At 42.6% G+C, this 15,117-nt stretch overlaps 4 protein-coding genes across 5 annotated transcripts; all 4 read right to left on the bottom strand.

Annotated features, from left to right (window-relative positions):
• Positions 1-29: 29 nt before the first annotated feature.
• LOC120320440 (odorant receptor 46a) lies at positions 30-1,468 on the bottom strand. The gene has a single exon (XM_039371636.1). The coding sequence runs from the start codon at positions 1,406-1,408 to the stop codon at positions 257-259; it is 1,152 nt and encodes a 383-aa protein (XP_039227570.1). The 5' UTR covers positions 1,409-1,468; the 3' UTR covers positions 30-256.
• On the bottom strand, positions 1,432-2,951 carry LOC6528875 (odorant receptor 46a). The gene is made up of 3 exons (XM_015198613.2): positions 2,085-2,951; positions 1,775-1,863; positions 1,432-1,719 (listed from the first exon to the last, which is right to left on the bottom strand). Exons 1-3 carry the CDS (start codon positions 2,907-2,909, stop codon positions 1,479-1,481), a joined length of 1,155 nt encoding a protein of 384 aa, XP_015054099.2. The 5' UTR covers positions 2,910-2,951; the 3' UTR covers positions 1,432-1,478.
• A 200-nt stretch (positions 2,952-3,151) lies between these two features.
• LOC6528874 lies at positions 3,152-4,586 on the bottom strand. Its single transcript, XM_002089870.4, has 3 exons — positions 4,456-4,586; positions 4,001-4,393; positions 3,152-3,947 (listed from the first exon to the last, which is right to left on the bottom strand). Exons 1-3 carry the CDS (start codon positions 4,508-4,510, stop codon positions 3,340-3,342), a joined length of 1,056 nt encoding a protein of 351 aa, XP_002089906.2. The 5' UTR covers positions 4,511-4,586; the 3' UTR covers positions 3,152-3,339.
• Positions 4,587-4,699: 113 nt separating this feature from the next.
• On the bottom strand, positions 4,700-14,999 carry LOC6528873 (upstream-binding protein 1). 2 transcript variants are annotated; one of them, XM_002089869.4, is made up of 12 exons: positions 14,639-14,999; positions 13,474-13,585; positions 13,142-13,387; positions 10,653-10,725; positions 10,192-10,578; positions 9,902-10,046; positions 9,140-9,607; positions 8,319-8,494; positions 6,694-6,898; positions 6,509-6,624; positions 5,798-5,872; positions 4,700-5,738 (listed from the first exon to the last, which is right to left on the bottom strand). In XM_002089869.4, the coding sequence occupies exons 1-12, from the start codon at positions 14,990-14,992 to the stop codon at positions 5,321-5,323; spliced, it is 2,775 nt and encodes a 924-aa protein (XP_002089905.1). In that variant the 5' UTR covers positions 14,993-14,999; the 3' UTR covers positions 4,700-5,320. The 2 variants fall into 2 exon arrangements, with proteins under 2 accessions (XP_002089905.1, XP_015054097.1); XM_015198611.3 differs by having other exon boundaries at positions 13,142-13,348.
• Positions 15,000-15,117: the final 118 nt, after the last annotated feature.

Below are 15,117 nucleotides of genomic sequence, written 5' to 3'. Positions count from 1 at the left end.
TAACCCAAGGAAAGGAGGAAGATGATACATTTTCTTTATTTTATTTAACAATTAAATTTATTAAGCAACTGCTCATGTCTCCACAATAATTTGAATTTAATGTGCATAAAGTTTTAAGGGGTTTTGAAAATCTACTAAAGCCAGTGGAAAAATTTTAAGCGCTTCGGTTTTTTGAAATCTAACTGTTGACGCGTTTCAGCAGTGCGAAGTAGCTGTAAGAACAGTTAACAATCTGAAAGAAAAAGAACATAACTAGTTATTGAGCTATATAAAGGACTTTCTGCTGCCCTACAGAACCAAAGGCCTCCAAGCTGAAAGTAAAGGTGGGGTTAAAGGTGCGAAGGAGCATCGGAGAATTGAAACGTTGCATCATGAGCAGGACAATCCGACGGTTTGCCTTGCTCCACCCCGTCCATTGGGAACTGTAGATGCTGTGACACAGCCTAGAACTCTGGACAGTAACCTCGTTGGAGGCGTAGCAAATGATGAAGATCTGCCAGAGCATCACCAGCTGATAGATACAGGTCTTGACCATAAAGATAGCATCGCCATTGGCAATGGACATGGTGGACATGTCGTACAGGTTGGACACCAGCACCAGAACGGAACACATGAGCTGCACAGATCCTGGTCCCTTTATGAACAGCTCCACTAGGTCCTTAAACCGAACAATCCTGTTGTAATAGGCGGCACTCTGACGCAGTTTCATGGCGATCTTCTCGTTACCTTGGGGTTCGATCACAGGACCCAACTTTTTTAATCTCAGGACCAGCATTTGGAGCTGAACCTTCAAGAAACAAAGCAACGAGTAAGCCACCGAGTCGTAGGTTATATTCAGGACACAAGTGGGCAGCAGGCACATGGTGTGGAATAGGTATTGCAACCAATAGCAGATCCATCCCTCGATGCTGCACACCTCCAACATGGCCAGTGGTAGCTCCCCAAAGTTATCAAAACAGGGAACTACAAGGATCAGGCCAGCCGCACCCAAGGACAAAATGCCGTAGAAGTTCCTCATACGGACAACCGCCACTCTATCCGATTCCAGCAACTGCCTTTCCTGTTCACTTTTAACGCCGAACTCTGGGGACAACATCATATCAACCAGACCAGCAAGCTCACGGCTCTTCCACTTCAAATGCAATAGTTTGGCCATGCACGATATTTCGGTGGCGAACATGAAGAATACCTTTAGGATCTCCCTTACGTGGGAAATGTTATTCAATAGCTCGAACGAAAAAAGCAGCAGCATAATGAACAGGATGACCAGAATGAAACCAAACCTCATGGACTGAAAACGTCGCTGGTGGTCTGCGGCACAAGTGGGGAGCTGCCAAACACCAAGGATCTGGAAATACCACACCTGGTACTTATAGAAGTCTTCCGTAACCATCTGATGCTGAGACATGCTGACGATTTTCACTTTTCCATTAGGAAGCCCTCGAGGAAAGCCTTTTATAGGCTACGAACTTAAATGGCTAATAAGGCCCATTATGGAAATTGGCTACAGTGCACAAAAAGGTTGAACCACGGACACGACTCACCGAGCTGAAGAGCATTAGGTCAAAACCCAGACTGGGATTTATTGTCCTAATCCTCAGAGTCGAGTGAAGGCGTTGCATGAAAAGGAGAGCAATCCTTCGGCTTCTGTAGTCCCAGTCCACCCAAGAGGTCTTGTACAGCTCGTGCGGAAGGTCCAGGCTGCCCTGGGTTACCTCACTGTTGATGAAATTCATTACTGGTCTGGTATGCAAGCCGAATACAGCCTACTCACCCGGCATAGTAGCACAAAATAAAAATTTGAATCAGCATGCACGTCTGGTAGGTCATATATTTAAACAGCTCCAGCCTCTCTTCAGACAACTAGTTGATATAGGTAAAACAAATAACCAATTTTATCCTTATCCATTCAATTTAAAATAATTTCAAGTTTATGTGTGTCAAATTAGTTATAACTGCATTCGCTTGGGAATGTTGTTCGTGTTGAGAAAGTTGGGAAAGTGCGAATAATGGAATATGGTTACTTTCTAACTTGCGTAAATGTGACATCTGATCAGCTTGCATTTTCATAATCTTTAGCTTACCACAGCAATAGCATAGAAATTGGCAGTCAAAACCAAAACAGAGCAGAAGATCTGGACCGAAATCGGCATGCAAAGTAAACGCTCCACGGTCCTTGTCAGCTGAACGATGGCCATGTGATAGCGGATATTTTCCTTAAGTTTCTGTTCCACAGTGCCACCAGAACTGCTTGGCCGACCGATCTTATCCAGTCGCAGCGCCAGAATGTCCAGCTGGCACTTGATGAAGATGAACAGTGAGGAGCAGAGGGAATCAAAGCATATGTTGGTGATACACGAGGCGGACAGGGCCAGGCACTGATAGCAGTACAGGAGCCAGAAAGCAGGTGAGCCAGGATTCTCGCCCAGCGGATTGTATGTTTTCAGTGGAAGGTGGGACCAGTCCACGGCGAACTGGGGTATGAGGATCATACCCAAGGCGGCTAACGACAGCGTCCCATAGAAATTCCGAAGCTTCCTACTTTTTTCACAGGCTGATGCAAAGATAGACTCTTCTTTGGCGCCTCTAGGACGAAACTCTTCGTCATCCAATGTTTTGAATAGTTCCTCCATTTGCACATTATTGGCCTTGATGGACAGCAGCTTGGTGGTGTGTCCTGCACTGGTGGCCAGTATAAATATGGCTTTCACAACCTCCGACATGTAGCTCAAGTTAGCCACTACATGCAGCACCAACAGAAGATCAAAGAGCAGCACCCAAAACACAATTACGTGGACATAGTTCACCTGGTGGATGATTCTCCAACAGGGTTCATTCTGAGACCACAAGGAGAAGATGTTCAAGAACACCTTCTGGCCTTTGTAAAAGATTTCTACTCCTTTGCTCATTTCACGTCGAGATTTTTTCTGAACTTATGGATAAATGATCCAGTCAAGTGTTTATAAGGCTTCTCAATAGCATTTAAAATGTCGTTAGGCGACCTAAGCGCTGCCTAATCGTTCTGGTGCGGTTTACAATATTACATTATTAAACCCACAACATAATATAACCAAAATACAAACAATGGTTTTTAAAACAATAAGATTGTATAAAAACCCGTCGAAAGCTAACTAAAAAAACTAATTTTAAATATGTGTAAAATAGAAATGTAGAATTTATTTGGTTTTTTTTGCAGTGCATGTCCTTTGGCTTAGAACTTTTGCCATATTCAGCTTATGAGCGTATGTTGAATAAATATACTGAATTATTTAGTCGACGATTATTACGCAGGTTAATTTCGCACAGTCCCTATATAAAATATGCATTAATGCTTCCTTCTTAAAATGGGAACTGCTTGGGATCGCAACAGAAGGTGAATCCATCGGCGGGTTTATTTGGGAGTCCGAAGGGGCAATTAACTTGGTGACAAATATCCAGGCACTGGGGCCTTTCCGATCGAAAAGTATTATTGTACGTAAGGAAGACGTACAGCCCATTGCCTGTGGCATCCCGTACCACTTTGTAGGTCCACTCGGGAACTGGGATCCTAGAGCCGGCGAGGAAAGCCGATTGAAGAAAGCCCCTGGTATCTGGCAATGTCAAGATGCCAATTCCGCCGGACTTGATCCGGAAAAAGGTCGACTGCGGGATCTGACTGCGCACCCATCTCTCCACCTTTTCCCAATTGCCATCGTTAATTGACTTGAATTGTGGCACCACATTCAGATAGCGGAAAGTACTGCCCATCTGGTCCGTGAACAGGAAGTCCGCGGAAGCCACCATATGTCCTCGATTAATCACCAAGGAATTGGCACTTGACAAGTACGACTGGCCATCACCGTAAATGCATTTAAACGTGAAATAGATGTTGGACTTCATATAAGCAGCAGCCTCCTGAGGGCTGAACATTTCATCTGCCACAAACTCCACAAACGGCCGCTTGGGAACTATTCGATCACTATAATAGGGCTGCATACCACCACATTTATGATTTACTTACAAAATCGTTTGTAGTAGACATCGCTCTGCGAGTACAAGAGCCTTCCTTGCTGGGGATCAAAACAGGAGCGATAGATCTCCAGATCCTTGCCATCTATGGTATATCCCACGGCGTACAGGTTTCCAGAACCATCCCCATCTCGAATCCGCTTGATCGCCGGCTGCATTGGACTAAAGCACCTCATGCGCAGCGGAACTGAGAACTGTCCATTGTCCTGGCACAAAGTTTCAACGAAATCCGTAGGATTGCAGTACATGAATAGAGTGACACCAGATGGAACAGTTTCCAAGCGCTGCAGTTGGATAGATCCGCTGGCATCGCGATAGGTGAAGATTCGATTTGATTGCTCTACCATATATTGGGAAATTTGACAATCGCCCTGCACTTTCCAAGCTGTCGAGTTCACTCAAATGCATAATGCAATTCCAATCTCACAGAATAATGGTTTAACTCACCCAGGAAGCATATGAAATAAAGGTATAAAAATATTATAATACGGATGCCATCCATACTGCAACAATTTTGGAGAAATGCCAAATAGAAAAGTACTATTATGTACTGTAGTACATTTACGGGGAATTCCTAAATAAAAATATGCTTTTATCGATTCATCCTAGTAGGCTCTTAGTTCAATCGAACATAGTCGAATGGAACACTGAAAATGAGCCCCCATCATTCGTAAACGTAATTAGTACACACTTTTTTGACAGTCCACTTGTGGATAACACTTTATTGCTTCTATCACATACAAAAGTTGTTGTTTGGTTGCTAGTTGAACTCTGCTTCGAAACAATTGATCAATTCTTGTATTCGTGGTACTGTACTTCAAGGTAATAATCAATATTTTAAATTTATTGTTTTTTTTTTGGGTTTTTTCTTTCTACTTCAAACATTTGATATTGGTGTGGTTCTACAAACAAATAGTTATTTAAGTGATAAGCATACGCCATAGCGATAAAAGAAATTAAAAGTAGGAAAAGAACGAATCGAAATGCAATCGCATCGGAGAATTAAATGTGCATATGTAGTCGAATATCGTAGGTGGTATAAAATACATATAAAATAAACAAAACTTAAAGTGAGGACTGAAAACGAAACTTAAATATTTTGCACTAGTTCTTTAACAAAGATATTAGGGAACAGGGTTGGGGGCTGCTTGCTTTTTACTTGTTCAAAATTGCTGCGCGAAATCTCATACAAATTAAAACCTACATAAAAAACGGTTTCAATGTGCCATCTTTCTGCGTGTAAATGCTATAAACTATACTTGATTCCTCGGGTGGTGACTACTACAGTGCATCTGCGTTGCCAAAACATAGCTTAGTTGTTGTCCTGCTTGTTGATCAGCTTAAGGATCACCTTGCCGGCCTGCACCTCCATTGCGTAGAGGCTGCCATCCTTGATCTCGTTGTTCAGCACCTCATCGGTGACGGTCACAAGTATGCCAGATGGCCCCGATATGTACACGCAGCTCTTGTTGGCGTCGTTGAAGATATTGGAGCCGCTGCCCGAGTACTTGGAGTGCATCCCCCAATTGTTAAAGAGGGCTGCAGCAGCTGCAGTGGCTGCACCACCGGCTCCGTTCTCCTGCGCACTGGCCTTAGCCATGAACTCGTAGAAGCCAGGCATTTTGAACAGCTTCTGCTGCAGCTCCTTGGCCGTGTTCGACAACAGGTAGATGGCATTGTAGCTGCAGCCATCCAAGCTGGCGTACAACGTTAGCCTGGGAGCAATAGTCCTGGTGGAAGGTTCACAATTAGAAGAGCTATTTGATTTTTGCAAAATTGTAACACTCACTTGGCGCGCAAAATGTTGAACATGCGAATGCCATCGGCCAGGCCGCAAATTTGAATCAAATCCTCCTTGGACATGCTAAAAATAATTCCAAAATATAAATAAGTCACGAGAACAAAAATATTTGAAATGTGCGATATGGCATGAGATAAAGGTAGAACTATTACATACAGAAACCCATAAATCCGTTTAGAGAGTAATAACTTTTAACGAGTCAAGTATCTCACTGAGTATGCAAGCTATCTAATCAAGGCATTTAACTTTTTAAGCAAAAACTTTACGGTTTTCTTGGTCGTAATCGATTTGATGGGCAATCATCATGTCCCTTAGTTGTTTTATGTAAGTTTATTAGATGTCAGTCAACAAGATTGCTCAACAAACTGATTAAAACGTAATATTGTTTATTGCTTAATCGTATGAAATGATAATCAAAAGCAACCAAGACTCGCAGCTAAGCAGAAAAAGAGGAGTTTTCTGACGAATTGATTGAAAACTAAAACCCCTAAGTAGAGTAAGTGAGTTGCAATCGACCGACGTTTTTAATTATACCTATCCTAAAATTTCATCGATTAAAACTACTCGGGTTCTTAGTATCACTTAATACTATATTATCTATCTATATATAATACTATCTATATTATCTTTGAAGCTATAATTGTAAAACATTCGGTTCGATTGCACAACTAAGGTTCCCAAGCGATCCAGATCACATACCGCATGATATCCGCTCCCGAGAACTGTGCGAACGTTGAGAGATAGGACGTGAGGCGATGATTGGTCAGCCACTGCGTCACTTGTGAGGGCGTCGATTCCGGCATTATATTCTGGCTCTGATATGGACAATAAAGAGTCGTTTAGTTAGTAAGTCTGCTTAGAGAGCAGTGGGCAATGACACCTACATAATCGTCTATGTCAGCGGGCACATGCTGCGGTGAGACCATGTTTGTGGTGTCCATCAGCTTGAGGGTGGGCGAGTTGGTCGATGTCACCGAGTTGATGGCTATGGGGCTGCTGCTGGTAGCCGGCGAAGCTGCACTTGGCGCAAACGGAAGTATTCCATCGTACTTGGGTATATGCACGGGCGAGTTCGGCCAAAGTTTCATACTGCAAGGAATAGGACACAGAAAGTGATTAGTACAAGCCTGCTATCCAGCGTTCCTGCAAATCCTACAAATCCAGTAGGGCTCGTTCCGTATCTGAGGTGGGCAGGAGCGACGATCCTTCAGATGCAAGCGCATGTTCGCGAATGCGGGGAACGCCAGCGCAGAAATCACAATTCGATTTTCCCATCGTCGAGCAAGTTGCCTTGCTTAGGAGGCACCCGATACGCCCAGTTGCGGCTGATTGGTCAGGCAAACCCGTTTGGAATCTATTTTATATGGCTGCCTAACCACCGGGGAAGTTATCCAGACTTGCGTCTTTCGCCCCCCCATCGTTTCCGGTTTTTGAGTGGATAATACCTATCCATAGGCTTTTCTGCAACTGATCGATAAAATCGATCCCAACAATACAAGACCTTATACAACCTGCATATCATTCGCCATCATTATCTATAGTGCTCGGAATGCAAAAAAACGAAATCATTGAACAGAGACCAAAACCAAAAACCGGTTAAAAGCAACTTTAAACTAAAAATAGCTTGGAGCAGGCGCAATAACAACAAAGACCACGGAGCACAGTGCTCTTAACTTATCTCTTAGCCCCACTATCCTTCGAATTCTCTCTGTAAACCTCTCGGGATCCATATCTCTTTCGTCCCATTTCTCCGGATCTCTCACCGATCGAGGTGTTCTCTCTTTGTATAAAGCTCGTATCTGCTCTCAATTCGATTGATCTTTATGATATTGTGATCATGCAAATGACAAACTGAATGATTTTCATTTGCTCTCGTTATGGAAAATTTCCACCGAAATATCTGTACCTAGCGTTTTCCACTTCACATTTGATTCTAAATAAAATACATATTTAATAGAACCACAAAAGCAACGTGTAATCGCTTGGTTTGTTTGTTTATGTTTTGGATTCCCAAATAAACATAATGCTTTTGATCTTTATATTCAAAAAGTAGCAGTTTAAATACAATGTAAAAGCGTTCTTATATCACTCAAATCAATCGAAATCTAAATCAATAGTCTGACCTTATGATGAGAACTGCATGGATAACAATGTATTGAAAATAAACATGGCTAAGACCCTACCTAAGGGCTCTGAACCGTACTGTACGGTCAGATAAAGAACAAGTATTTACGTAATACGTAAAATGCACTTGATCTTAACTGGACGTTCTGTAAATGGATGGTACGGCAGTCGCTTGGTTCGTAAATCAAAAAGCTCGGTCTGTAGCTGTCACATAAACAAGAGTTGTGGAAAAATTTGCGGGCTCAATTGGAAGATTGTGGGACAGCGCAGCGCAATAAAAATTGTTACCCAATTCTGGAGCAGAAACTATGACAACTGGGGGAATTTTCCCTGCCCCACTACGATTCTATATCTCTCTTATTATCTGAAGAATCGAAATACTTACTATTCGGGGCTGTAGCAGCCAGTAGTGGTGGTGGACATCACCAGATCCAGGGATATGTCGTTCATGATGGTACACTCGTAGCTGGGCTGGAACTTCTCCTGCTCCGATTGAGGCCGCTTCTGGATCTTCTCCCGATCCTGTTTATGTTTGCGGTCAGCTCCCTTTAGCTTGAAAACCTGTAAGAACATTCGTTTAATATACGTTTTCTAAGCGGATTGTACGGAATATGATAAGCTGTAATCGTGCTTATACACATTTATTATGAAAAGGGCAATTATCGAATATATTCGCCCTATGCTAGTTTTACAGGCAATTAAACTCAAAACCTTTATATAATGATTATCACTTCAAAAATCTTTTTGTTTCTTGTTTTTTTAGGATAGCAGTAAGTCCCAGATATGAATACAAGTGTAGATAATTTTATTGGCACAAACAAATTAAACACTTTTTATGGTACTTGTTGTTTGGAAAAGCAGAGTAGCTTCTGATTACGTTCTCTCCCGTAAAATTCCGTTGGGTATTTTTGGACAGAAGTGGCCATAACTTAAAAATAAAATAGGTCGTTCTCTATAAAGATGATATCAACGGACAACATACATACAGCTATCTAATTCCGCTGAATCTCTCTGTATTTGTGTAAGAAGTAAATTAGTAACTATTTAAGATCTAGCTTACTGACGAAGAAAAGCAATACAATCTTTTACTATCTTTTAAATGGAATCCTGCATCATATGAACGGACCATATAGGAGACTCTCTCCGTTAAGCGGACAATAAACGTGCCTAACCAAGAATACGTTAGGTGCAGTTGTCCTAACTCACCTTGATCTGGCAGGCAGCTGCGTGGACCGCTTGTTTGCCATTGCTGCCATTGGCAGTCCGTTCCGGTGATGCTGGGGCAGTGGAGCCACTGTTTCCGCTTCCGCTGCCGCTGGCGCTGTTGTTGCTGCCCGAGCCGCTGGTGGTGGCACTGTTTGTGTTTTCTATATAGGTTTCAATTTGCAGTCGGAAGGGCACACCCTTTTCGCCGCCGTGTTTCTTTGGGGTAAATTCGGTTGAAATGCAGTTGACCTTGATGTAGACGCCGACCTCCTTCAGTGGGTCCCAGAAGATCTCGACAGTGTTCAGTGAGCCGGAGCTCAGTGGCTGCGACACGTGGCAGAGGCCGTACGAGAGCGGTACGTCCACCTCAATGATGCGTTCGCCTGGGCGGGATTGCTGCCATTGCTGCATCTGCTCGCGCTCCATGAACTGCAGGCGGCGCTCGTGGAAGCAGATCTTGATCACGCTCTGCAAAAGGGAATGGGAGGGAAACGGTTTTGTGAGAAGTGGCAAGAAGTGAAGTCATTTGGAAAGTTTTTTCGCACACGCAGATTTCACATGTACATGGACTGGTAATGCCTCCGCATCCCTCAAGTCGCAAGGCTTAATTGAGGCTTATTAAAATCAATTGAGCCCCCCATATACAGACATGCGGTCACACAGACGCGATGACCAAGTCGCTCACTCGACAGTCAAATAATTCACCGCATCACATGACTCTCCGCCTCAATTGGAGGCTGCGGACAGAGACTTTGGACTCACCTTCAGTATTTTATCCCTATAGAGGGACAGGTCTCCGATCTTCTTCAACTTTATTTCGTAGCTTTGGCCTTGGTTGAGGTACGTCAAAGTCTCCTCATTGTTCTTGGTTGCAATCGAAGTGGCTGCTGCTAAAATGTACTGAAATCTGGAAAGGCAAGGATGTTATTATAAGATTGTCAAAACTGTACTTCATTTTCATATAATCTAAATTCATTTAAAACTATTGGTTTGTAGAAAAAAGATTACACGCAATGCAGTATAAACTATACTAAATACATAATAATCCTTACTTGTGATCATCAGCATGGGGAGCTCCGTTGGCCGAACCGATCTCGATTTTTGCTGGATCCAAAACGCTAAGTTGCTGGGGCTTTCCCTTTTCATTCAACTCATACTCCGCGTTGGCTATTGGTGAACCCTGAGGAGAGCCACACCCGCAGGCGAGTCCGGAGTTTACGTCATGTTTGCCGTTGCCGGCCGATCCAGGTCCGTTAGCCGAGTCCTGGCCAGGAATAGCCTGCGGCGGAGAGTTCTGGACCTCATCCAACTTGGCAATGGCGATGGGGGGCGATGCTGCGGCATTGTCCAGGGATGCCTTGGGGCTCGGCTTGATCTGCTCCGTCTGTGGCTCCTGCTTCAGGGTGGTCAGCGTAGGGGAGAACGACAGGAAGCTCTCACTGATCGCGGTGGGAAAACGTAAATTAGCGCAAATTGGATATTGTTCCGTTGGAGGATGGAGGGCTTAGCTTACTTGTTCAAGTACGAGTTGCTGTTAAACTCGGCGTTTAGATCGAAGCCGATATCATCGCTCCAGCTGCTGCGACCTGTAAATTCGAAGAATACCAAAAACTATATTTCAACCCGTATCTGTCACGTTTGCGATATCTTTTAGATTCTAGACGTTATCACAGAGCTTTCAATGACGCTCTTAAGAACTATAGCCGACCTCAAACCTTTGACGTCAAACTTTTGCCTTAGCTAAAATAAATGCTGTCATGAATTTATAGAATGCGGCACTTGTAGGGTCAATTTATAATTAATTGACGTAAGTATAATTTTATACAGCATAAACTAATGCATTTTGGGCACGGGTTCCCAATATAATGCACTAAAGTCTAATTTTGAAATACAACACTATACTAAAATGTTTAAATAAAAACAAAAATAATATTTCCGAGCTCAACATTATGTGCATAGATATCGACTAAGAAAACAAAGAACGGAAAATATAGCCCTTTACCTTATGTGCTCTGCCACCAACCGAATATATGTATGCATCTCCATATATTGTCTATACTGTAGTGCCGAGTCCAAAAACAAAGTAATTTACCGAATAAAAGTTTGTAATGCCTCGTTAATTGACTTAATCCGTCTACAGATAGGAATTTTAGCTGTGTGGACAATTTCATCGGACAATTTATATCTCGATCACAATTGATTCCGAGTTATCCAAGACCGAATGACGCACATCGATTGCGCTGCTCTCTCGTTTCACATTGGCGATAGTGCCACAGCCAATTGTTTGATACACCGTATCTGTAAGTGCGGACATATAGGAACACCGAACCGAATAGAATGGATGCTCCGACTAGTTCCCTTGACAAATGGCAAGAGGAAATGGGCTTAAAGCCTTCTCTTATGTAAAACTCGAGTGTGGGAAAAAGGCAGGACAAAAGCTGAAGCCATTAGCCCGGTCGAGTGATCTCAGTTCTCCGCCATAGCCGTGAAATTCTGAATAGTTTGAATGATCTCAGTTTTTCCACAATCGTGGAGGTTTGCCTAATAGCGGATTGTTGTACGGCCAAACGCTAGCATTTAGTCTTATCTACTTCGATTGCCGCCTGCCGAATGATAAGCCATCTAAAAGACAGGGCCGAGCTCTAGATTGGCGTCCAAATTATATGGTCGGGTGCCCCCAGACAAGTGCTTCTACCTAAATCTGTTTGTTTCGAAGTGTTCCAGTGTGCCAGTGCCAGTCACTCGCTTCGGTGTAATTAGTACAGGGACCCTGCGTGATTTTGGAGCAATCTCGAGGGCATATCTACAAAGTTTAAAGGGTTTTGGTTGGGGGCTTGTTCGGGCCATTGGAAAATTACTGAGGGAAGATTTTATTTTTTTAGTGGCGTTCTATTATTAAAGCTCTATTGATTAACACAAGCGGAGGTGCTAAGTTAATTACTGTTTTACGGCGGGTTTTAACCATCGCAGTCTGTTAATTGTAATTCGGCTGCCTAACTCCGATATTGAAAGCTGTCGCATGTTAATGAGTTTATGAAACTATTTAAAGACCTGATTTTTCGAAGTGCAACTCCTCCTGCACCAAGTTTGCCCAACATCTCCAAACACCATAGGCTTAGCCCTTTGTTGAGCTCAAAATTTAATTGCGATCTCACGCACAAGTCGTATAACTTCTGTGCCTGATAGATACAGATTAATTAGCGATCATCTTCCATTGTTTATACGCCACTACGCCACTTAGCACCCAACAACAGAGAGTCTCACGTTTGTCTTACGGACCATCGATCGAATTAGTCGTTAGATCGAATACATCTGTCTAGGCATCTCAATATCCATATACTCATACTTGCACGGGACTGTATAATCAAAAAGGCGCAACTCGGAAACGGGTTTCTCAATTACGACGGCTTCTAATTTGCACACACGGGTTTCTGACTCGCTCTCGGATTCCAGATGCAATCCCAGGAAGAAGTATCAAGTCAGTTCCAGGCGTTTTTCATTCTTGCTGCTTACTTTCATTGATTACATTTTATGCAAATCACCAAGCTAATTCAATGAACAACAAGAATATGGGACAAATTTTTGTATAATCTTTCTGTTCTATACTTTTAAATACATTGAGTTTGTTCAATCGATGCGATGGGTTTGAGTTTTATCATAATTATCGGACCTGTTCTTTGAAATTTGCATTCCATAGCTTCTGGACTTTATAAAACAACAAAAAAACTGTTTAAATACGACTTTAAAGCATGAACAAATTAATTGCCATTGTTACAATCTATAGGTGGAGTCAAAGAGCAAGTCACTACCATAGTAATTGGGTTAAAGGACAGAAGTTATAAATTCCGATTCATACCGAATTATTATCTGAATTACATGTAGGTTATTCTTAGAACATGAGGGCTGTTTTTGTAATTTTGATCCTATTCTACTGTCCTAACAAAGAATTTTCCACAAAAATGATTGGGTCAGAGGTAAAAGATATATGAATATAATCCTCACCCGAGTGCTTCTCGCGCTTGTGCTTGTCCTTCTCCTGATGGGCCACTTTGGTGGGCAGCTCACCGCTCTGCGATGCTGTGGGTGAGTTCTCACTTTGGCCAATGTCCAAAGAGTCCCAATCCATTCGTCTTTTGCGTGAGCCGCTGTTCAGGAAAATGGTCTGCACGTCGATGATTTGCGGTCCCGGCGAGTCCTTTGACTGCCCGTCTACGACAATCGTAATTTGTTCGATTAGCGAGCTGCTCTCTACGAGATCGATAGATGTGGAAGGTGATGGTGATGGAGATGAAGTGAGCTGACTGATCTGGGTGCACTGATTGCGGCGGCCTTACCTGTCCAGGATTCCTCTGAGTTTGGCGGCGAGTCAACAAAGTTGATCACTTGCTCATAGTCCGATCCGATATGCTGGTGGTGATAGCCGCTGATGAAGTGGCGGTTTTGGATCTGAAAAACCGAAACGTATGGGAGTTTAGTTCGAAAACGTAATTTCGACGGTTTAATCAATTTGGAACCGAATCAGAAGCACAGAACCAGCAGCAAAGCGTGTCTAGCCGCCAACGAGGCTATGCCCTCTCAATATTATCTCTACCGTCCAGCTGGAATACTGTATATGTAGGTCCGAACCTTGCTGATAAGGTCGCCAGCAATCTCGCCTGAGCTCTACCAACCCTCTTTCTCCCTGACCTGAGAGAGGGAATGGGCATAAAAACCCATCGATTCATGTTTATTTGCTTATGAGAGCTCGGACCCGGTTTGATTCCACACAATTATGCTTTCCAAAGATAAGTGCGAGCGTGCTCGATGTGTGTAAACAAACGGAAAACGGCTCAGTCTGAAGAGCTGGCCAAAGAAGACCCAGAACGAGCGGCGTTATTTAAAGATACATCCAAAAATAAAGGAAGATAAAACACATATAGACTGGTAGAGTGAGTCCGACTGTTGACGTAACATTTGCAACTATTTATTAAGCGCTGTTCTGTTGTTTTTCCCTCTATCTGTCTACCACAATTTCGTTATATGATACACCCCGCCATATAGTATAATTAGCAATTGAACTATATATTTATATTTGCCTCAAGGCAAACAGATTTTGCTTGGAAAAATGTAATCACCCAATTGTAAGGAGCTTGGGAGGCGACAGTTTCGATTCAAGAAACAAACTATAGCTTAAAAACAGTTGTATAAATATGGCTAGCTATAATTAGTTCAGATTCTGTGGTGTTTTTTCAGTTTCCTCGATGGTCTACCTATAACGTAAGGAAATGCTTTACATTGAGAATAAAGAAGTAAATGCGTATATGACGATATCATATATAATTAATATGACTTATAAAAAATCAATTTACGAGTATGACTGCTTTTCTTTATAATGCCGAGAGTCTACCGCCTGGCCTACCCTATATAACTAAGACCTTTTAAATATTTAAGCAAAAAATGCATTGTAACCTATCAGAATTTTACCAAGGAAATTTAAGGAATGCTAACCTTTAATCTTACCTGATTTAGATTTTCACTAATACCGTTAGTGGTGTTGTTGTTGGAGTTTTGATTATTGCTGATATGGTTATTATTATTATTATTCTGATATTGACTGCGGTTTAAGTTGTTGAATTCCATTTGGTCGAGTTCGTTGAACAGGTTCAAATCGAACTTTGTTGAAAGATTGCGTTGTTGATGATGTTGTTGAATCTGCTCCACTTGTTGTTGTAGTTGTTGATTTTGATGTTGTTGAGTGTGATGTTGAGGGTGGTGGCTCAAATGTTGTTGTTGTTGATGATGAGAATATTGTGGATCGAATATGCTTTGTAAATCCAACAGACCGGAGTTTTGGGATAGAAACGAAAGCGCCATTCGGTACGTGAGTTAACGGCGTTGGAATCGCTTTTTGGTCTCTTTTAGTCCGTGCTTAATGTGGTTAGATATCCGAATCCTGAATATTGGACCGTGATCGCTGTCACCCGTATTACGAAACACTA

Source organism: Drosophila yakuba, chromosome 2L, assembly GCF_016746365.2.
Source record: "Drosophila yakuba strain Tai18E2 chromosome 2L, Prin_Dyak_Tai18E2_2.1, whole genome shotgun sequence".
Taxonomy (NCBI): Eukaryota; Metazoa; Arthropoda; class Insecta; order Diptera; family Drosophilidae; genus Drosophila; species Drosophila yakuba.
This window is presented reverse-complemented; position numbering and strand designations above follow the sequence as displayed.